A 21,771-nucleotide genomic window follows, 5' to 3' on the forward strand; every position below is an offset into this window, starting at 1 on the left:
GTGCTGCCGCGCCGGCCGCCGGCCCAGGAGGACCTGCCACCCTGGCCCGGCCTCAGGTTTCATCACATTTCTCTGGGGTTTGGTTTGGTTTGGTTTGGTTCATCTTTTTTTTTTCCCCCACAGCACAGACCCTCGCAAGGTGACGCGGGTGCTGCTGAGGTGCCCCGCGCCCTCTCCCTTTTTGGGGTCCCCGACCCCATCGTGCCTCTGGGGCTGCCCATGGGCTCCTCCGGGACACGGAGCTCGGCGGGAATGGCCCGGATGGCAGAGGAAAGGTGGGATAACCAGGCTCAGCGGGTGCCCTGCACCCTCTCAAGCCCATTTCTTCACCCTCCATGTGCTCGGTGCCTGAGCTAATTGCTCATCCCAGCAAGCCACCACTTTGTGGCATTTACTGTTTTCTAATTTGCTGTAATTAAACAGAAATCCCACACTCCCCTGGCACGGGTGGGATCTTGCTGCAGGCCTCGCAGCTCCCTGATTCCAGGATTTTGGTGTCTCCTCTGGGCTCCCTCCAGCCACATGCCCAAAGCCCTCGGGGTGACTGGTCTGGAGACACAGCCCTGGCTCTGCTTGTGGGGTCCCTGCAACGGGGACCGCTGGGCACGAGCCACCCCGGGAACTGGGCATGTGCACAGCCCCGTGCGCACCCTCAGCACCATGCACGCCCTCAGCACCATGCACGCCCTCAGCACTGTGCACACCCGCAACGCCCACACGCACCACGGCCATCACAGCACCGCGCACACCCGCAGCGCTCACGCACACCCGCAGCACCCTCCGCACTGTAGGATCCCATGCATACGTGCAGCCCCGTGCGCGCCCACAGCACCATGCACGCTTGCAGCATCCCGAGCATGCCCGCAGCATCCCTTGCACCCTCATGCTCTGCACTGGGGCCAGAGGGGCTGTGCAACCCAGCAGCGAATGATGCTCGGAGCCGCAGTCCCTGCAGCCCCATCCCTCCCTGCTCCCCACTTTCCCTCTCCCACAAAGGACAAATGAGGTCACCCCATCCTGGCTGCTTTTTTTCCACTGTTTTCCTTTATTAATTTATACAAAAATGGTTGCAAGTGACGCAAGCTGATAACAACCCGCCACCATCCCAGCCCCGAGCCCAGCCGCCAGCCGGGGGCCAGCATCCCTGGAGAGGGGCAGGTGGGGGAGCACCGCACAGGCGGCACTGCCCTGGCATAGCACCCCAAAACCTGGGCAGGCACAGGGCACCGCGGTCCCTGCACCGGGGGAAGAACAGAGAATACGCCCAGGCCACGAACGGCAACGTCAGGGCCGGCCCGGACCCGGGATGCCCCCGAAGGTGCTCGAAGCACAAGGCAGAGCGGTGGCAAAGGGGCTCCCATTGGGTGGCAGGGCGTGGGGCCAGGGGGACGAGCCCGCACATCCAAGGGCTTTTGGGGAAAAGGAGCCGAGTCCCTCTCGCAGCGATGCTCCGGGGCTGGGGGACCTGCAACCGGAGGGGTTTTGGGGCTGGAGGTGGGACAACCCTGGGGGTAAAGGCTCTGGGGCAAAGGACGGAGAAAAGTGGCTTCAGAACCGGGGCCAGGAACCCCCTTGCCACCTCCCTCCCGCCGCGGCACGGGCCAGAGCTGGGGATGGGAAGGGAGGTTTCCTGACGGGAAGGAGAGACGAGAGAGGGCAGGGATGGAGCCGGGGAGGGGGATCCCTCCGCCCCGGCTGGGGACGCAGGGAGGAGACGAGCCCCGGCGGGAGCGACGCTGTGTTTTCCCAGGCGCATCCCACCGGGACCAGCAGCCTCTCGCGCTTCTCGGTGCAGAGCCTGAGGCCTCGGGCGCCTTCCCATCCCCCACCGCCCTCTACTTCCTCCGGCAGCCCTTGGCCGCGTCTCCCATCATGTCCCAGTACTCTCCGAACTCCAACTTGGCTTCGTTAGGGTCTCCCATGCATTCGATCTTCTCTTCCAGAGGTCCAACGCACTGCAGCATGGGCAGAAGAAGCATCGGGTTGAAGGTCCCGCAGGCAGCCCGTGCCCACCCCAGCTCCCCCTGCCCACCCCCGGGCTCTGCCCTCACCTTCCCCAGGTGCGGCAGCTTCTGCACCACCAGCTCCTGCATCTCGTTGGGCGTCAGGTACTCCTTCTGCCCCTTCACCGCGTAGCAGTGGAACTGGTTGATGACGGTCTCAATGGCCCGCTCCACGTCGGTGAGCTCCTGGCAGTCCTGCGTGGGGGGGAAGAGAGGGTGAGCACCGGTGGGACACCTCCCCGGATGGGTGGGACATCCCCCAGCTGGACAGGACAAGCCCCCGAGTAGATGGGACCCCCCCAAGCAGATGTGCCAGTGCTCTCTGCAGATGTTCAACCCCTCCGTAACAATGTGATAAATCTCCTTATCAACATGATACCCCTGCGTACAGATGTGAGACCCCTATACAGATGTGAGACCTCACCGTACAGATGTGAGATCCCCTCTACAGATGTGAGACCTCACCGTACAGATGTGAGACCCCCCCTACAGATGTGAGACCTCACCGTACAGATGTGAGATCCCCTCTACAGATGTGAGACCTCACCGTACAGATGTGAGACCCCCCCTACAGATGTAAGACCTCACTGTACAGATGTAAGACCGCTCTACAGATGCCAGACCTCTCCATACAGATGTGAGACCACTCCATACAGATGTGAGACCCCACCGTACAGATGTTGCATCCCTCCTTGCAGGCTCTGCAGAGCTGCAGTTTCCCCCTACAGCTGCCATACCCCCCTCCACCTCGACGTGACACCCCTCCCCGCAGGCGTGTCACCCCCCATCTCTGCTTGCCCGGACTTTTCCCTGCCCGGGGCCAGCGAGACTCAGCCACCCCGGCGTCTCCGGGCGCTACACCCACGGCACGCGGGGGCCGCCGCGGCCGTCCGGACTGGTTCTTCCTCTCCTTTGCACAAGCGGCGGATGGCGGCATGAGTCAGTGCCCAGGACGACTCGGGCGCCCGCCGGGATGGGGTTTGGCGGCGGCGGGAGCCCCTCTCCCTCCCCGTCGGGGCTGCAGACCCCTTCCCCGGCAGGGTGGGGGGCAGAGCCTGGCCCGACCCATGCACCCGGCTCCCCGGCCACTCGTGCTAATTAGCCAAAGCTGCGTTTGAAGGGAAACGGTGGTGATTCACTCAGCATCTGCGGTTTCCCCTTGAAACACCATTAAACCACATCAGGCGATGCCCATTAGGAAGAAACCAGCAATCTTCAGAGCCTCAGCCCGGCGCCCCGGCTCGGCCGGCTGGGGCCAAATCCTCCGCAGGTGCAAAGGGGCGCGGGGTGGGCACCTCCCGTTTGAAAGCCGAGGAAAACAGGAGACTTTCTGCCGTTGGGCATCCTTGGAGAGGTTGCAAGGAGTGAGCGCAGCTCCCAAAGGTGAGTCCAGGGGAGCTGGAGAAAGCTGCCTGGTTCCTCGAGCTTTCAAGCGGCTCCATGTCTGCAGCACCAGGTCCCCCTGCCCAGCGCCGGGGCAGCGTCGCCGAACCCCGAAACAGCCCCCCGGCTCCTCCGCTGGAGTCTGGCTCCAGGATGGGGCTGGCCCGGCCGCGCTGCTCTGAGTCACCCCGTGCCCAGGGCTGTGCTCCGAGGGATGGGGCCGTGTGGGGTCACCCCCGCGCCCCACACCCCGCCAGGGGTCCCGGCCCTCCCGCTGCCGCAGCATCGCTCATGGACCTTGCGCTTCTTGCGGCAGTTGCACTGGCCCATGCTGCTCCTCGCGGGGTCTGTAGGTCCTCGGTGGCAGCAGTGGTGGGGCTGTCCTCTCCGACGGGGTCTTGGGGAGCTGGCGGGGGAAGAAAGCCAGGCTCAGCTCTCGGCTTGGGGGGAGTTTCCCCTCCTTCGGCGCCGGGACTGAGCACAGGGCGAGGAAGGAGTCCCGGGATGCGGTGAGCTGTCGGGACACGTCCCGACGGCAGGAGCGTCCCTGCCCCAGCGGCAAGTCGTGGCAGAGCCGAGCGTGGGAGCAGGGGGGGGTGCGGAGGGGTGGTGGGACCCCTGGGCACGGACCCCCATCCCGCGGTGGCGGATGGGCCACTTACCTGCTCCACGGGCTCTCCTGGGTCTGCGCGGGCTGCGGCGCGCCGGGGTTTTATACCGCGGGGAGGTGTGAGTGGGAGCTCCCTGCGCGCCGCCAGCTGCGGTGTGGTGCAAGGCGTCTCATTTCAGAGCCTGGCCCGGGGCCAGCGTGGGGCCGGGAAACGCCTCCTTCCCGGCCACACTGATGGCTCCCCATCCAGCCCGGTACGGCACAGCTGCACAGCACCGCGTGGGAACAGCCGCCCGGGCACCGGGCCCTGGCAGGCTCGGGGACGGGTCACCCCATGGCAGGGATTTTGCCATTTTCCAGCAGCACCGGGATTTGGGAGCTGGGAATGGGAGCTCGGTTAGGGGTGCTGAGCCGGCGACATGCTGTGCCGGCGGACTCACGTCCCTGTGCCACCCAAGACCCCAGAAAGGATGGGCATTGATGCACTGGAGGTGGCAGCTACCACGGCCGCCGCGGCATCGCTGCCGGAGATGCTCCCAAGCCCCACCCTGGTCCCAGCCACATCTCTGCCACCCATCGGGGTTGCGCTAAGCAACCCCACAGCCCGGCAGGAAGGCGTTTGCGGGGCACAGGGTGGCACCCCACAAGCCAGACCAGCGCAAGGGCGATTTGGGAATGGCCCCATCCGTCACAGGTCCCCTGCAGAAGCCACCCCAACGCAGAGCGAGCCCCGACCCCCACTCGTGGTGCTGGGCTGGTCCCCGGGCACAGCGTGGGGAGGAGATGGGCTGCCCAAATTGGGAGCCCCCCGCTAAGAACAGCAGCGATGCTCGGGCTCAGGGAAACCTTTTTTATTAACTCCGCGTCAGCCAAGTCTCCCCACCAGCCCCGTCACTTCTTCCCCGCTTTCTCCCTCCGCACGGCCTTCGCCAGCTCCCCGATCAGCCGCCAGTACTCGCCGAATTTCAGCTCCTCGTCGTTGTTCACATCCAGCTCGCTCATCTTCTCCTCCAGGGAGGGGACGTCCTGCGGGGAGGACAGGGGAGGCTCGGCCGCGTCCCGGTCCCCAGCGAGCGGGATGGGGATGGGGGGGAGCAGGGGCTGTTGCTCGCTCTTGCTTGCAAATCCCTGGGTATGGGAGCAGCCCCCCAGCTCGGGGGGACCCACGGGGATCCAGCCGCCCCCCCAGTCGCCCCACACACGCTGCCCCTCGCCTCACCTTCATCAGGTTGGGCAGCTGGAGCTGGACGAGTTCCTTGAACTCGCTGGCCGTCAGCGTGCCCTTCTTGCCCTCCTTCCCCGCGTAGGTGAAGAAGACGGTGACGATCTTCTCGATGGCAGTCTCCAGCTCGGTCAGCTCGCCCGTGGCCATGGTGCCGGGGCACGGGCAGTGGCCCGGGGCTATAGGGAGAGGAGCCGAGAGGGGTTGGAGGCGGAGGGGCACCCCAGGGAGGCGATGCCCGGGGTGCGTTGGGAGAAGGGAACCCTCTCCCCTTCCCCAGCCCAGGGTGCAGCGAGTCTGCGAGGTCTCGGCTCAGCTCTGCAGGGCTGAGCAGGGGCTGGGGGCGGCCCCTCCGCCCCGCTGCTCCCCCGGGACCGAGCACTTTGGCCAGGCCCTCCCCAGCTGGCGCAGGGAGGGGGAGCAGAGCCGTTCGGTGACGCCGCTGCCATCCGGCGCAGCGTGGCACAAACGCCACAGAGGCAGCCGGGATGGGGGGAGCATCAGGAAAGGGATGGGGGTACGGCAGGGGTCCCCAGCGCCGCTCTCATCCCGCGAGCGCTGGAGACGCGGTGGCTGGGGTGGGGCCGGTGCTGCAGGCAGCAATTCCCTACTTACCCCCCTGGCCTGCGGGCAGCAAGCTGCAGGCAGGTCGTGGCCCCCCCGGGCGGTTTTATACCCTGCGACGCAGGAGGGGAGAGCGCAGCACTTTGTCCCCCACGCCACGGTGCTGGGTTTCCTGCTGCAACCGGACGGACGCAGAGAGGCCGCCCGGGCGCAGGGACGTCCTCCTCTCCTCCCTCCCCACGCGGGCAGCAGACCGAATTCAGCGCTCGGCCCCGCTGGTGTGAACCAGGTCCCTGCCTCCGCGGCACCACCTGGGCTCTGCCACCGTGCGGATGCTCCGGTGGGGAGCAGGATGGGACCACGGGGCAGAGGGGAGGGACGCGGGAGGACAGAGCGGGTTTGCTCCGGCACTCGCTGGGCTGGAGCATCCCACGGAGCTCAAGCTCACCCGGACCTTTCCGGGGGTGCGGGCCAGGTCTCAGCCCCAAGTGCATCCCTGGAAGGCTGGGGTTGCTCTGGGGATGAGGCCGGGCGCCCAGCGCCCCGCTCACGTCCCGCCGTGCCCCGACACGGTGGCTCACCCCGGCCCGTCATGCAGCAGCGCTGCAGATCCGGGGCCAGGCTCGACCCGCACCGAGTGAGAGTTGTGACTCAGCCGCCCGCTGACATCATTCCTATTAATAGTGGGCTTTGTAAAAATTAATTAATCCAAATTAATTAGGGGGCTGGTACTGCCCGAGCGCTCCCCTTTAATCATTGAGTATTTATAACATGGCAGCCCTGGCAGGTTTCCATCTGGGAGGCTGAGCAGCTCCGTGCCATGGCACCACCGTTCCCACGGGGTCCCCGAGCCGCATCCCGCGCCCCGGCGCCGCGCCTCAGCCCCAAACAAACCCCACGTGGTGCCCACGGCACCAGGGAGAGGCGGTGGGGACACCAGGGCCGGTGGCCCGGGATGGGGGTGACGCTGGGGACCGTCTCTGCTCGGAGCATGTCAGGGACGTCCCTGATTGCCAGCCACCCCACCCCCGCACGCCACAGGGGCTGTGTCCTGGCGTCCCCAGGGCAGCGTGACGGGGAGCTAGGCCGGAGCGAGCAGCCCCCCTGGGACAGCACATGGGGTCCCGGGGAGCCTGGCACAGGCTGGAAACCCCCCACCAGCAGTGTTTTGGGGACCCAGAGCAGGGAGGTCCCCGGCGCAATGCCACCGTCACCAGCCCGGTTTCTGCTGAGCCCTGACGCACTCACTCCACCTCTCCGCGGGGATGAGGAGGCTCCGGCCGGCACCGGGCAGCCCGGTCCCCACCCCGCACCCGTCACACCAGCTCACAGGGGAGGAATTGGCTTCCTGGAGCCCCATCCGGCCCGTCCCCCTCCCCGGGGTGACGGGGGAGACGGGGACGGGACTTCCGCCGAGCCCCACGTCAGGGGACCGAGATGGTCTCTTGGGAAACCGCTGGGGTGAGTCAGGCTCGGCAGGGACGGGGACAGGTTTGGGGTGAATCACCGGCCCCAAGAGCCAGGCGGGCCCGTGACTCGCCGCCCCTGGAATTCGGGGTGCCGGGACAGGGTGAGGAGGCAGCAGGCGCTGCAGCGGCCCTGCAACAGGATGCGGCCAAATCACAGGTGGCAGGAGAAACGGCACCTCCCGGTCGAGCCCGGGATCCCTGCTCGGGGCCGTCCCCGCGGACAGGGAGCGGTGACCCGGCCTCGGGGACCCCGGCGCTACTGGGAGGGGACAGAGCATCGCAGGACCCCGTGTGCCGGGGGGAGAGCTTGGGCTCGGGGTGCAGGTGCATCCCAGAGGTCCTGGTCCTGGTGGTGTCCCCAACCTGTCCTGGTTGCGGACCCCAATCAGGGACGGTCACTGTGGCCACTGGGGGTGCCAGCCCGGCAGCGGTCCACGCCAGCCCACGGCACCTATCAGGGCTCGTTAGAGGGGAGCGTGGTTACTTGAGGCTGCAAAACCAGGTGCCCAGTGCCATTGCGACGCCCCCGGCCCTGGCACGGCAGGCGCCCGGTAGCTCCCCCAGCTCCGAACCCCAGGGATGAAAAAGCCTCTTCCATGCTCCAGCGATGGGATGGAGAGACAAGATCAGCCCAGCCCCAGCACCAGCAACTGGAGCAACTGGTTTAGCTGGGTCAAAGTGAAGCACAGGGAGTCGCAGTGGCTGAAACCTGTTCCAAGATGTGTGTAAACCTCCTGGCATGTCCCTCGCTGCTCCCGGTTTGGTAAGAGCTTGTCCTGGGGATCTGCCAGCACGGACACGCCGGGTGTGCTCTCCCCACGGCCAGCACCGCAGCGGCAGGGAGCGGGGCCGCGGCGCCCGGGGCCGACCCCTCCAGCGCCCACGCGATGCCCCCGCGGCGTCGGGGTTTACCCTTGGGCACCCGGCTCCGGCCGGTCCCACCGCTCGGGAAACGCCTGCTCAAATCCTGATCTCTGGGGAGGTTTGGGGTTTAATGAGAGCAGGGCAGAGCCCCTCCGAGCACAGCCGGAGCTCTTGGGGAGCTCGGCACAGCCAGGCGGTTGGACACAGCGGCCGTGCCGGTGCCCGGCGCGTGGCAGCCCCAGCTCTGCGCCCACTGCGGGAAGCGGGGTCGGGTTATTTTTAAGCTCAGGACCAGGTGGCGATGCCTGTCCCCGTCACGGGCAGCTGCTGCCCAGCTGGGCAGGCAACACAGCCCCGGGGGCCAGGCTTCCCCGGAAGGGGCGGCCGGATCCTGCCCGCTGCCGAGCCGCCCAGGGGACAGGGGCACAGGGGCTCCGCCGCCGCCAGCCCTCGCGCGGACACCGCCGAGTGAGTGCCACCGGGGTCCCTTCCCATCTCCCCCCATCCCCAGGCGCTGGATCCGGCCTCTCCTGGAGGATCAGCCCCAGGTCCCCCTCCCTGCCCCACACCAAAAATGGGAGCTGTGTCCTGCTGGGAAGCCTGAGCCTCCATTTGGGATCCCATTTCCATCCGGGACCCCCAAATCTGTCCGGGACCCCCACCTCCATCCAGGACCCCCACCTCCAGCCAGGGACCCCCACCTCCAGCCAAGGACCCTCACCTCCAGCCAGGGACCCCCACCTCCATCCAGGACCCCCACCTCTTTCTGGGACCCCCACCTCCAGCCAGGGACCCCCACCTCCATCCAGGACCCCCACCTCTTTCTGGGACCCCCACCTCCATCCAGGACCCCCACCTCCAGCCAGGGACCCCCACCTCCATCCAGGACCCCCACCTCTTTCTGGGACCCCCACCTCCATCCAGGACCCCCACCTCCATCCAGGACCCCCACCTCTTTCTGGGACCCCCACCTCCAGCCAGGGACCCCCACCTCCATCCAGGACCCCCATCTCCAGCCAGGGACCCCCTTCACAGCCACCTCAGCTGCCCCAGGTGCAGGACAAGGGCTGGACCCCCAAGACTCTGCACATCACCCCAAACCCTCCAGCCCCCCCCACGCCACCACCCCCCCCCAGCACGGGGCAGCAGTGGTGGCGTGGCCGCACGGGGTCAGGGGACCGGGTGCCAGGGTGGTTTTGGGGACCCCAGGCAGGGGGGCTGCCACACGGCTGCGGCGTTTCCCAACTGTGGGGACAGGAAGTACAGGAGATGGAAACGGAGGGAGCAGGATATAATTAGCCCCAAATTAGGACTGGAATCCGGGATAAAGAGCCCGGCACCACCCGGCTCTTGCGAAAAGCCACAACGCCGCGTCGGCAGCTGCCGGCAGCCCCCCTGCGGGGGAGCCCCAAAAAGCGGGGGGGGCGAACGTGCCCGCCTGAGTTTGGGGGCTCAGCACCGCTGCTGTTCCCCCGGGGATGCCGGCGCTGGGGAGGCCGCGGTGGGTTGGGCCCCAGGCTGCCCCGGCCGCGCAGACGCGGGGCCGTAACGAGAGCCGTAGCGGGGCCGGGATTATCAGCATCGGCGATGCCAGCGCCGGAATCTGGTTTCTTGGCCGAGCCGTTGCTGGAGCAACCTCTGGGCTGGGATTGTGGGGCTTTTTTAATTTGACAAGAGGCCTTTCTGTGTGCGGGGACCGGGTGGCCCCGGGGGGCCTGGGCTGAGTCACCCGATAGCCCCCATCGGCTCCCCCCGGCCCCGGCTGGCTCCCGTTGCGAGGCCGAGGACACCGGATACCCGCGCCTTATCAGCCCTGGGGGAGGAAGGCTGGGGACGGATCCGGCACGGCACCGCGGCGCTGACAGATGGGGGATGCCGGCGGGCGCCGAGCGGGTGACACCGCGGGGTCAGACCCCGGGCGCCGCGGTGCCACGGGGGCCGCGGCTGCGAGCGGAGCCAGGGCCCGGCGCAGGGTCTGACCCAGGGCTGGCGGGCAGAGCCGGACGGGGGGTGGCTCCAGTGAGGGACCCCGCTGCCCACCCCACACAGCCCCATGCCCCCTGGCATCCCGCTGCCCACGGGGCCACAGCGGGGCCAGCCTCAGCCATGGGGGTGGCAAGAAGGGCAAGAGGTTTAGCATGGGGAGGGCGATGGAGCCCCCCAAAGTGACTCTCGGCATCGTCGCCCACCCCTCCCCTGCCCACTGCCACCCCGTAGGCACCGGTGGGGCTGGAATCGCTTCTCTGCGTCATCCCAGGGCCGGTGTGGGGTGAGCGGGGCAGCGGGGCTCCCCGCATCCCGGCCCCCGCGAAGGCGACGCGGGGCAGCCTGGTGGTGCCAGCCGGGCTGTCCAGCCCCGGTATCGGATCCTCCCGGAGGGAGGGGGCTTGGAGCTTATTTAACATCTCTGGCTGGCCCAGCCTGGCACACTCGGAGCAGCGGGCGGGCGGCACGGCGGGGAGCTCAGGTGAGCGCAGGTCCCGGCTGGGGCACGGGTGCCCTGCGAGGGGGCAGGTGGCCGGGGCCCCCTCCCAGGAGCACCCCATCCAGCCCTGGGGAGCAGCGGGGTGCCCCGAGACCCCTGCGGCCCCGCTGCCGGCTCTCTGCCCAGCGCCAAGCATTCGGGGTGGAGGCCGCAGATGCAACACTCCCCGGCAGGGGATGGGGAGGGGGATGGCTGCGATTTGGGGGATGCCCCTTGCGGCAAGGGGGGCTGGCGGCTGCCCCCCGTAATGCGGCGGGTGCCTCCCTGCAGCCAGAGCCATGGCGTCACAGCTGGAAGGGGCCATGGAGACGCTCATCAACGTCTTTCACCACTACTCGGGCAAAGAAGGGGACAAGTACAAGCTGAGCAAGAAGGAGCTGAAGGAGCTGCTGCAGAGCGAGCTGGGCTGCTTCCTGGAGGTAGGGACCGGCCGTGCTGGGGCGCAGGGGCCGGGGGGGGTCCCCTTTCCCTCCGTGCCCTGGGGCAGCAGCGTCCCAGCGGGCTGCTGAGCCCCGGGGCTCACCCTGTCCCCTGCCCCCACAGACCCAGAAGGACACGGGTGCCGTGGAGAAGATCATGCAGGACCTGGATGAGAACGGCGACGGGGAGGTGGACTTCCAGGAGTACGTGGTCCTAGTGGCCGCCCTCACTGTGGCCTGCAACACCTTCTTCTGGGAGAATGCCTGACCCAGGCTGGTCCCCATCCCGCAGCAGCCGGCCATGGCGTCCCCAAAATGCAGAGCCCCTCCACCACTCCCCCAGCTCACCCTCCGCTGCCCAGCACACCCGAGGGATCCCACTGGGATCCAGCTCCACAATAAAGGCACCGACCCAGCCAGAGGCGTGTTGTCAGCTCGTTCACTTCCAGGGCGGGGGTTTCTGCCCTGTCGCCCTGCTAGTGCCCCCCGGGATACCAGGGAGCCTTTCCTCTCCTGAGTCACGGGGTCACGGGGAAAAGCCACCCTGGGTCACCCCAAGTGCCTGGAGACATGCCCGTCTCCACCCTGCTCTGGCTCCATCGCACCCTATGCCCCACCCTGCCCCGGAGCCTGGCATCAGCCCCGCATCACCCCAGGGCTCAGCACAGCTGGGGCGGGTGACCCCGGCCTGCACCGGGGTGTTGGGGTGCAGGACACGGGGGTGCAACATGGGGGCACGAGGGTCCGGGGAGGGGGGGGGCAGCCGCAGGCCAGGACTCGTTGCCCGTCCCGCCAGAGGCGTGGGCACCGCGCCCCGTGGGGCTGGAGGAACCGGTTCTTATCTCGTCGCCCAGCGGGCCTCCAGCCAGCAGCCCCACGCCGAGGCCCGGCCCGGCCCCGCGCAGGGCCGCCAGCGCCATCGTCTGCCGGGGCTGGGGCCAACCCCTGTGCTCCCCAACCACCCCGCACGGCTCCGGGCACTCACCCCCACACACACACGGGGCTGCCCCGGCAGAAAGCGGGGACACATCGGGGACAGCCAGGCCACAGGCCCAGCCCGGCCGCGGGGCGACCGGAGGCCCCGTGAAGCCTCCCCTCAGGTCTTCGACGCCCCCGCCCAGGCCAGGCCCCGCCGGGCGGCCACTACGGGATCGGCCTCCGCCACGGGGCTCAGGCGCCCGCCCGCTCCTGATGGCGGGGGGAACCGGGGACCCGCCCCGCTGGAGCCCGGCCAGGCCGCAGCGGACCCGGTGCCGCCGCCCGCCTGAGGGAGCCCGCCGCCCCCCTCCGCTACCCGCCCACGGCCTGGCCCCGCCCACCTCGCCCCGAGGCACCAATAGCCGAGGGGGCGGCCCCTGCGTCAGGGCTGCCCCGCCCAATAGTAGGGGGCGTGGTGACGTGCTGGGCTCTGCGCCTGCGCCTTGCGCGTCGCCGCCGCCATTTTGGCCGGCTCGGCGCGGGCGGTGGGAGGAGGGAGGGTGTCTGTGGTTGCTGCCGCCATTTTGTCGCGGGCGTTTGAGTGCGGCGGGAGCGGGCGGAGGGCGCCGGAGCCAGCCCCACACCCCGCGCCACCCGCCAGCCAGCGCCACCGGAGACCTGGCGACCGTCTGCTTCGGTGAGAGCGGTTGGTCCTGGCCGGAGGGCTGCGAAGGGGTCGTTGAGGGAGGGAGGGAGGCTCCGTAAGGGAGGCCGGGGGGGGGCCCCTCAGGCGGCCGAGAGGGCTGATCGTTGCCCTTTGGGGGTGGGGGGGTGCGGTGTTTGCCCCTGCCCAGGCTTTGTGCACGCAGGGCCGGGCTTTCTCCCCTAGTCTCGTAGGGCAGCTGTCGGGCAGGGCTGGATCGACGGCCCAGGCTAGGCCTCGCCTTCCTCCCCGTCGGTTGGCGGTGCCAGGGCAGCCCCCGCGCTGCGTGGCGGGCTGGTGGGAGCGGGGCTTCCTCTGCGAGCTGCGCTGTGGCGGTTGTTCGGGAAAAATGCTTCTTAAAAACACTTTTAATTAAAAAAAAAAAAATGGGGGGGCGGCAGCCTCTTGGCTCAGTTTCTAGCTGATGGACTGTAAAACATTGTAAAGAAAGCATTTTGTTCAAGGAATTTTGAGGGTGGGTACTTTTCGGCAGTCATCTAAGCATTAAATTTGATAAAATTATTTAAAAAAAAAAAACGCTCTGCATAGTTAGTGGGTTTGAGCTGTGCACATTTCAGTAGAATTCACCACTGCCAAAGCACTCGGGCTTGAGCTGTGCTCCAAAGATGAGTAACGGCCGAGTTTAAATTCTTTTGCTGCTTTCATGAGGCATGTGGCAGGTTCTCTTGTTAGAGAACCGCATTAGGACTGCGGATGAGCTGCCTACCGGAGTATTAGATATTAAAAAGCCGAAGTGACTGCCCCCTTACAGTTTATCTGTGTCCAAGTGGTGGCAATCACAATGGGAGGATGCAACCTTAACATTTTTAAAGCATATGTGACTTCTGTAGAATAATCTTGGAATTTTATTGCCGCGTATGTGGTATGTGTCCGTTTAAAACAAACGGGGGTTTCCATCTTGCTGATACTAAAAGCTTAGGAAGTGTGGCAGTGTCACTAGATGTTGTACTAGACAAGACATTTGGGTGCCATCTTGACTGCTGATAGACTGTATTTTTGCAGCATTACTCCTGCCAATGGTAAAATTTTCACCTTCTAAAAAGACAACTCCTTTGTAAGGATGAGTTAGCATAACTTGCTGATGTATTAAACCTGCTGTATCATGGCAGTGGCCTAGAAAACTTACTAAAAATGCATTAATAGAATACCTGATACCTGCCCCGTTCTTGATTCTCTCCACCAAAGGAGCCAGAATGCAGGTGTTTTAATGTTTAGTCAAGTAAGCGCAAGATCTCCGTGCTGTTTGTTAAATCTGGTTCTCGTGTTTTGCAGATTCTCTTGATCTGAAGATGGCTGCACAGTCAGCACCGAAGGTTGTGCTAAAGAGCACCACCAAGATGTCTCTGAACGAGCGGTGAGGAAGCCAACAGCAGCTTCAGCTCATAAGAAATTTTTTTACTTAATTATCACTGTCCGGTGTCCAAAAACCAACGTGGTTTCTGCCCTCTTTTAACCTCCTAAAACAAGCAGATGGCTATGCACCTCTGTCTTAAACTGCAACAAATGTGGTACGCAAGGTTAAAAGGGCAAGTGTTTTGGAGAAATTTATCCATAGCAGTTAATATTAACCTATTCGACACATAAATATGGTGGGATGTGTTAGAACAAAAGAGAGAAACCTCGCACCCTCCCTTTTTCTTCCACATGTTTTTACATTTATATAGTTGACACTGCAGCATGGTAGCATGTTACCTAAGCTGCAGCAGGCTTGCTGCTTTGTCCGAGGCAGGCACACGTGCATGTGGTCTGGCCTGTAAGAGGCATGCAGCAGGCCATTAAACAAGCCCGAAGGCCCTTTAACAATGTTTTGGGCCTTGTAAGAGGCAAATGCTTTGCTTCATCTCCATCTCTCTCTTTTCTTGATTTCTTTATTTCTTCTGTTAAGTATTCCTCTGTTTTTCCATGCCATTGAGCTTTTGTGGTTCTACCATGACAACTAACAGCGATGCTGCAGTTACGTTTCACTTTCCTACTAATCGCTCTTGGATTAATTATGTTAGTATCATTGAACCAGGGCTAAAGGGAGCCATTTGCGTGCAGTTCCTGCTCTAGCAAGTGCTGCGGTGAGATGTAGCCTGAACCAGCGCTCGGAGCTTCCCCCGGGAAAGACGAGTGGTGAGGTGCAGTGCAGGGAAGGCTTGCTGGCCTGTTTCATTTTGGTCAGTCCATATTCCTCATCTGTAAGTGTGTTCTTTTGCAGTCTTGTGTAGCTCCCAGGACACAGTAGAGAGCTGATGGGTTGCTGCTGAGGAGGCTTGCCATCTTCCTGTATGTTCTGCTCCTGTATAGCTCTTAAAGACAGACCATTCTTTGTGCACCAAAGAAGTTGCCAAGTGAACTGTTTTTACAAGTGAGCGCACTTGGGTGGTGGCATTTCTTACAGCACCAGTTTTGTGGTGCGCCGGAGGCACACCGATTGTTCTCAGGGTGATGTCTCTTGTAAAGCTGCCTTCTGGCTTTTGAGTTTTTAAACAGTTTTCTCAGATCTTTGAGGGTTAATTTGGCTTTTGCAGTCAGATTTCAGTTTACTTTTCTGTTTCTGTGATGTCCTCTCCCATCTGTCATGATCATCTCTGCTTATTGCTTGTTTTCATTCCTTCTGCCATTTCTAAAATCAGTAACCTAAAGCTTTATCACTTCTGAATTAATATACAACATCATTTCTGAGTTTCCAGTTCTTGCACACTTCTGGAAAACAAGGAATACGTAATCACATATGACGTGACCTAAGTACCACTCTTTACATAAGGTTCATGGGATCTGGAGATCCAATCTTGAGAACCATGAAATGCCAATAAATGTATGTAATAAAGCTTTATTTAAACACCCGTTTTATTCGACCTTGAAGCTTTACTAACATGCTGAAGAACAAACAGCCGATGCCAGTGAATATTCGGGCTACCATGCAGCAGCAGCAGCAGCTAGCCAGTGCCAGAAACAGAAGACTGGCCCAGCAGATGGAGAATAGACCTTCTGTCCAGGCTGCTTTGAAGCTTAAACAGGTGAGAGAAAGTGGCGTATTCTGGGGCAGCCCGTTGATGCCTGTCACCAGCAGATGGCTTTTCAGGATATGGTGGATTTTGAAAAACGCTCCTGAAAGTTAAAAATGAGAGACCTAGAAGGGACTTGCAGAAAATCCCACTTTTTACTTCAGATAAGTAATGCTTTGTAACTTACTGGTTAATATTATTGAGTTGGGTCTTTTTTTGTGCTGGCTGTTCATATCTCCTCTCTATTTTTTCAGAGAAATGTTCTCATTCTGGGTTTCTGGATCTGCCGAGTGCTTCATCTCGCAATCTAGCTGCAGTTACAATTGCTGCAGATTGTTTCCAGTACTTACTATCCAGTTGAGGCTGGTTGCTCCCATCCCCAACTCCACCCTCTCTTGCTGCACTCCCTTGATAGCAGCTGGCTGCGAGGAACAGATGAACAAACTGATTTTTTGATTGCTTGCGAATGCTAGAATGCAGGCCTGGATTTAAGGCACAGTGTTGCATTCTCGTTACGTAAAGAGTCTTTATCGTTCCACATTCCAGTGATGGGTACTACAGATTACGGTGTGTTCCTCAAACTGCCTTCTGTCGGTAGAGCAGAAGACCTAAGCAAACATCCTAGATTTTGATTTCTCTGCTGCAGTTGATGTGCTTCTCCATAACTCTGGGCTTACGGAAGGGGCAGGGGGCAAAATCTCGCTATAACAGAAACCGGAATAACATGCAGAAGACAGCTGTTTGCCTAGGGCCTGCGCATTGTCAGACTGTAGGGGTTTTTGCAAGTTTTAAAGCTTATGTTTAAATGGGAAGGCCGGTAAGATAGCTTAAAATGTACGTGTAGGGCACAAACAAACCTATGGGGTAGTGCTACATAGCTGTGCAGTGAGTTCAAATAGCGGCACTGCATGACTTGACTACAGCAATAGTTAAATATAATTCTGTATATTATCTCACACGTGAGGAGAAAGCCCTGGAAATTTCTTAGCTGAGCTGCTTCACCAAATAGCTGGAATACTTAAACCTGCCACACATGCTCACATTCAGGGCTCACTCTCTGATAAAGAGGAATGCAGCTGCTTTTTAAGATCTCTTAAGACTTCTGTTGTAAAAACAGACTGTGGTGCCTGTTAGCCTTGCAGAGCTTGTAAACAAAAGCTCTGGAAATGGTAGTCTAAATTATTTGCTGCTTAAAAAAAAAAGTTTGAAAAGTTAAGAATTTCAGAAGTGGCAAGTGAAACTGGATTGAAAGCATGACAATGCTTCCTGAATTGAGGTGCCACAGAGGAATGGGGAAGAACTAGTCTTTCGGCTGAGCTCTTAAACCCATTTGAATTTTATGTTGGGCTAGGTGTATTTTCATGGTCTTCTGGAATTAAATGCTGCAAGGGAGGGCCATGGAAGGGCATTTTAGGGAAATTTGGAAACCTGGTTTATGTTGGGGTGCTCTTTAAGCGTTGCAGGTTGCTCTGGAAGTTGATGAGGTGATTGGATTTTCACAAGTGCTATACTTGGTATTACCAGGAGCTTTTCTGATCCTTCTGGATGTGCTGTGTCCAGAAGTGCTGGGGAGCACTGATCTCAGTGATGGGTCACCTTGTGCTTCAGAAAGGACTTCTCTAAACTCCTGCGGAGCACTGCTCGTGCTAGATTTGTGGGTTTGCGTTTTGCATCCTCTGCATCTGAGTGCACAAGTGTTTACGTAAGCCTGCTGTGTTTTTTTTTAATGTAGAAAACACTTATACTGACTGTGGTTTTAGATGTGCCTTTACTTAGTAGCTGGAGCAGACCAAGGTGCTGCCGCTCTGAGGTAGAGCAGAAGGGCGAGCACTCTTAGGCTGTTCCAGTGCAAAGTCCAGCACCTTATCTTAAACTCTCATGGTAAGTGACATAAACGAATAATTGGATGTGGAACATACACATGCTTTCTCATTCCTTTCTGCCAGCGAGGCTGGGCAAAAGAGAGAGGCTAACATTTTAGGCTGCTACGGCTGTTGGAAAAATGAATGACTTCCTAAACTCTGAGGCAGTAAAACTTAAAATCTCACTACAGCTACAGAAGAGACTGATTTTAGAGGAACCAATTCAGCTGTCCACAGGCTTGGGTCAAGTAGATGAGCAATAACTTTAAGCAACTCTCGGAACCTGGAGTACAGTACAGCCTTTATGGCGGCTCCTGTCACCTTACCTTCGTGGAGCTCTTGTTCCTGAGGCAAGTGTGAAGGTTCCCACTGTTGCTTCTTAGCTCCTTGTAGGGTTCAGCGCTGCCTGCAGAAGCTATAGCCTGCTCTCTGGAGACCAAATTGGTACCAGTGTGTGTTAACAACACTGGGATGTAAATTGGCAGTTCAGCTGCTGCTTCATAAGCAGTTGAGCCATCTCTGGTATAGGTGTTTGAGGTCAGGAGCTGCTACGGCTGGCCCAAGGGAAGCCAGCTCTGTCTGTGAAATGGAGTCTGCTGGCTGGACATACATGACATGGAAAAAAAAAACCACTTCAGCAGCCAGATACACGAAGATGACTATTTTGCTGTTGTTCTGGTGAGGTTAAATTTCTGCAGTATAGTTTTCTTTTCGTAGTATAGATGGAAAAGTCGATGCTTTTCCTAGCTGTTGCCTTAGTTTGTGTGAAAGCCTAGCCAGGATGGGGCAGTAGGCCACTGGGAATGGTATCCCTGGCGTGTGGCTGCACAGATGTCACTTGCTCTGCGGAGGTAGGCTAGGCTTGTGCCACAGCAGGGGTAGTTGCTTTCTATCTCGGGGATTTGCTTGGACTGTCACCTTCCAGCAGAAGGGATTAGTGGGCTGCCTGTGGATTAAGTGTCTGCTTTGATTTGGACTGAGCAGCACTGCTAAAAATGGAGAAAAATATTTCCTTCAAATCTGCAAACTTTCTTGTCTCTGTACAAACACTTGCTTCCAGGAAAGGTCTTTGTTCTCTGTTTGACCTTCACAAATTATCCCTCCCAGAGCAGATTTGATTGTCTTCCTTTGAAGCTTGATTAGATATTGCAGGGAGCTAGTGACCCTCTATTTTATTTAAAAATCAAAAAGAAAAACCACACCGCTTTTATTGATAGGTGATTGCTATGCTGTTTGTGTTGCAAGTCTGAGATTGCTGCATGACTTTGTTTCTTAAAAATCTTCTATTCCAGAAGAGCTTAAAGCAACGCCTCGGTAAAAGTAACATTCAGGCACGATTAGGCCGGCCGGCGGGACCCCTTGCTCGTGGAGCCATGGGAGGAAGAGGACTGTCCATGGGGCAGAGAGGCTTGCCGCGAGGAGCCATGCGTGGTGGCCGGGGAGCAAGAGCTCTGCTGAGAGGAGGAGTCCCACTCCGAGGTCAGTACTGTGGCTGAACTGGAGTTGCTTATATATCAGTAACGCTGTCTTTTTGACAGCCTGACTCCGATTCTGTTGCTCGGTCTGAAAACTGATTTCTGTCTGGTTTGAATTCCCTTTCTCTATTGAAGGTCAGAGCCTGCTTCGTGGAGGACGAGGTATATCCCCCAGGATGGGCCTGAGAAGAGGCGGCATTAGAGGTCGCGGTGGCCCTGGAAGAGGTGGTCTGGGCAGAGGCGCCATGGGCCGTGGAGGACTTGGTGGCAGAGGTTAGTGTGCACAAGCTTCAGGAGCGACACATGGCTGCTGAATAAGTAGAAGTAGCTTTAATTCTTTTTCCTGCTTAAGGCTAGCATGCGTAAGTACACGCAGCCCCGAAACCCCTCTATTCCCGAACTGGTGTATGGCGTAGTGCTAAATTAAGGTTTCCTTTCCTGAAATGTCTGGCCGGGCCTTATGCCTCACCAAGATCCTTGACTGTGTCAGCGTTGCTAGAGGAGTTCTGGGGGCTCTCAGTGAAGTTGCCCACTCCTGCGGGTTATCACTGCTTTGAATCGTAGTCGAGGCAGTGAGTGATCTTCTGGCGTGTTGAGGAAGACTGCACTGTCTCCTCGCACTTAGGAAGGAAATGATATAGAGCCTGTGTAAACCAAGAGACTCTTAAAATAATTAGTGAGGGGAAAAATTTAACAGAGGAGAAAGCCTAAACTCCTGCAAAATAAACTTAAATTCAAAGTCTGAAACTGAATCAAGTCTTGGGTAAATGAACTCTCTATTTTCAACAACAGACCAGAGAAGCAGTAAAGCAGGAGTGCAAGAGGAAATACAGGAGACAGCTGTTGATGGCAGGGTTGTTAATGTTTCAGGCAGATGTTTGGTTAGAACATCAGCCAAGTGCTCTCTCATGTTACTTTGGGATTGGCCCAACATTTGTAGGAGTTAGAGCAGACAGTTATCGGGAAGCTGCGTATCTCTTGACAGCCTTGGCTTGTACCTTTATTTCTTAGCCTGACAAACAAATACTGATCGATGTGGGCTCTTGGGTATCCTACTTCTGAAGTAGTCTGAAAAGCTCTCAAATTGAAGTACTTGTCTGTAGGAAAAATTTGCTTGTAAAGGGTTAATGGCGTTGCCATTTTGCCAAAAGCTTCAGCCTGTCCCAGAGATGTGCAGGATCTCGGGGTGCGCTCCACGGGAGAGAAGGATGCAATGTGTAGGTGGGATTGGAACACGAGCAGGGGAGACGGCAGTCTGAGCCACGAGCGTGGCGCTCAGTCACGGATCAAACGTCTCTCTGGGCTTCTGGACTGCAACAGAAGCAGCCCGGGAAGCTAATCCAGTGCGGCAGAACCCGACCTGCTGCGGCAGCTGGAGGTCGGCTGAGGGGTAGCTGCTGCAGGACTTCCCCATGGAGGTGCTGAAGCAGCTCTGCCGAGCGCCCCGTGTTGTCCGGGCGCTGAGGAGCGGCAGCCGGGGCTCTGCCAGAGGAGCGGCAGCCGCAGCAAACCCCCGCAGAGTGTGTAACCACCATCTTGTCTCACTGTAAGGTCGCGGCATGGCCGGCCGGGGACGAGGGGGCTTTGGAGGTCGTGGCAGAGGCAGAGGACGAGGACGAGGATCGGCACGTCCTGCGTTGACCAAGGAGCAGCTGGACAACCAATTAGATGCTTACATGTCTAAAACGAAAGGACACCTCGATGCTGAGCTGGATGCTTACATGGCTCAGACAGACCCGGAAACAAACGACTGAAGGTCGTTCCGAGAGACTGTTGTTGAAGTTAGTGTGTTATGTCGATGCCCATAAGCTAAAAATGGAAACCCTGATTCATGCTGGAAGGACCCGCAGGAATAGGGAGCGGCCCTGTTCTACCGAGAGATCAGACTTTAGTGTGTTCCTTTAACGTTTTGATACTATCTTTTTTTTTTGATTGCTTTTTATATCTTTTTTTTCTTCCCCTGAGTACTCCAAACATGAATGTGACAGGTCTGCTGCCGTTGATCCGCTGGTGCCTCGCCGTGCCCGTGCAGCGCAGCATGGCATGCGCACCGCCCGCGCTGCCCGAGGTGAAGCGCTCGTCGGTGCTGGGATCGCATGTTTGTGTGCCTCTTGAGCTCCGCGGTTGCATTTTGGGATCGGCCCTGTCCCCAAGCGTGACCGAAGGGCCGAGTCACGCCCGCGGTTCAGTTTAACCCATCTGAAGCAAAAAAAAATCCCAGCAGGGCGAACCATCGGGCCAGGTTTAGGTGTAGCGCTCCTTCTAGACACGCCAATCTTCTTGTTTCGCACCAAAACTTCCTCTTCCGTTGGTAGCCAGTGTTCTGTTAATGCCCAGTGCAGAGCACTTCCCAGGTTGAAAACTTCCTTAGTTTTGGGGTTTTTTGTTGTTTTTAGATAAAGTTTGAATTTCTTTTGCATTGCGTTTGAACAGATGGCACCGGTGGTTTCTGTATCTGCAAGAAAACAAGTGTTTATTTAAAGGAACATAAAAATTACAGCTGTGACGGCAAAGTGTGGTAAAGCTGTCTCTTTTAAAACACGGGGTCCAAAATCCGTCTGTCGCCTTTCGGTGTAACCAAAACTGTGCCCTCCGGTCAGACCAGCTGCCTGCGCTTACCCGTGGGTTTGGGAAGGGGTCTGTTCCTCCCCCCTCCTCAAGTTTTAAGTTCAGCCATTCTGTGAACTGTTCCAGTTTCAATGGAATCTTGTATTTCTGGTTTGTTGTAACAAAGGAAAAATAATTATAAAAGCAATGCGGACTCTGGGTGGTGTTTTTTTTTT

The 21,771-nt window shown here is 59.4% G+C and overlaps 4 protein-coding genes across 10 annotated transcripts; 2 read left to right on the forward strand and 2 right to left on the reverse strand.

Annotated features, from left to right (window-relative positions):
* Positions 1-1,727: 1,727 nt before the first annotated feature.
* On the reverse strand, positions 1,728-3,716 carry S100A14 (S100 calcium binding protein A14). The gene is made up of 3 exons (XM_075175939.1): positions 3,636-3,716; positions 2,052-2,198; positions 1,728-1,955 (listed from the first exon to the last, which is right to left on the reverse strand). Exons 1-3 carry the CDS (start codon positions 3,714-3,716, stop codon positions 1,836-1,838), a joined length of 348 nt encoding a protein of 115 aa, XP_075032040.1. The 3' UTR covers positions 1,728-1,835.
* Positions 3,717-4,827: 1,111 nt separating this feature from the next.
* On the reverse strand, positions 4,828-12,204 carry S100A13 (S100 calcium binding protein A13). 2 transcript variants are annotated; one of them, XM_075176095.1, is made up of 3 exons: positions 12,005-12,204; positions 5,216-5,397; positions 4,828-5,022 (listed from the first exon to the last, which is right to left on the reverse strand). In XM_075176095.1, the coding sequence occupies exons 2-3, from the start codon at positions 5,366-5,368 to the stop codon at positions 4,888-4,890; spliced, it is 288 nt and encodes a 95-aa protein (XP_075032196.1). In that variant the 5' UTR covers positions 5,369-5,397; positions 12,005-12,204; the 3' UTR covers positions 4,828-4,887. The 2 variants fall into 2 exon arrangements, with proteins under 2 accessions (XP_075032196.1, XP_075032195.1); XM_075176094.1 differs by lacking the exon at positions 12,005-12,204 and adding an exon at positions 5,834-6,232.
* Positions 6,940-11,453, forward strand: S100A1 (S100 calcium binding protein A1). 2 transcript variants are annotated; one of them, XM_075176092.1, is made up of 3 exons: positions 6,940-7,243; positions 10,871-11,019; positions 11,144-11,453. In XM_075176092.1, the coding sequence occupies exons 1-3, from the start codon at positions 7,048-7,050 to the stop codon at positions 11,285-11,287; spliced, it is 489 nt and encodes a 162-aa protein (XP_075032193.1). In that variant the 5' UTR covers positions 6,940-7,047; the 3' UTR covers positions 11,288-11,453. The 2 variants fall into 2 exon arrangements, with proteins under 2 accessions (XP_075032193.1, XP_075032194.1); XM_075176093.1 differs by lacking the exon at positions 6,940-7,243 and adding an exon at positions 7,289-8,014.
* Positions 12,205-12,434: 230 nt separating the features above from the next.
* Positions 12,435-21,754, forward strand: CHTOP (chromatin target of PRMT1). Of its 5 annotated transcripts, none has more exons than XM_075176062.1 (6): positions 12,436-12,634; positions 13,934-14,015; positions 15,510-15,663; positions 18,806-18,992; positions 19,124-19,261; positions 20,140-20,518. In XM_075176062.1, the coding sequence occupies exons 2-6, from the start codon at positions 13,951-13,953 to the stop codon at positions 20,325-20,327; spliced, it is 732 nt and encodes a 243-aa protein (XP_075032163.1). In that variant the 5' UTR covers positions 12,436-12,634; positions 13,934-13,950; the 3' UTR covers positions 20,328-20,518. The 5 variants fall into 5 exon arrangements, 4 of the variants coding, with proteins under 4 accessions (XP_075032163.1, XP_075032161.1, XP_075032162.1 ...); XM_075176060.1 differs by lacking the exon at positions 20,140-20,518 and adding an exon at positions 20,540-21,754 and having other exon boundaries at positions 12,437-12,634; XM_075176061.1 differs by lacking the exon at positions 20,140-20,518 and adding an exon at positions 20,540-21,754 and having other exon boundaries at positions 12,437-12,634; positions 18,809-18,992.
* Positions 21,755-21,771: the final 17 nt, after the last annotated feature.

Source organism: Calonectris borealis, chromosome 29 (assembly GCF_964195595.1).
Source record: "Calonectris borealis chromosome 29, bCalBor7.hap1.2, whole genome shotgun sequence".
Classification (NCBI taxonomy): domain Eukaryota; kingdom Metazoa; phylum Chordata; class Aves; order Procellariiformes; family Procellariidae; genus Calonectris; species Calonectris borealis.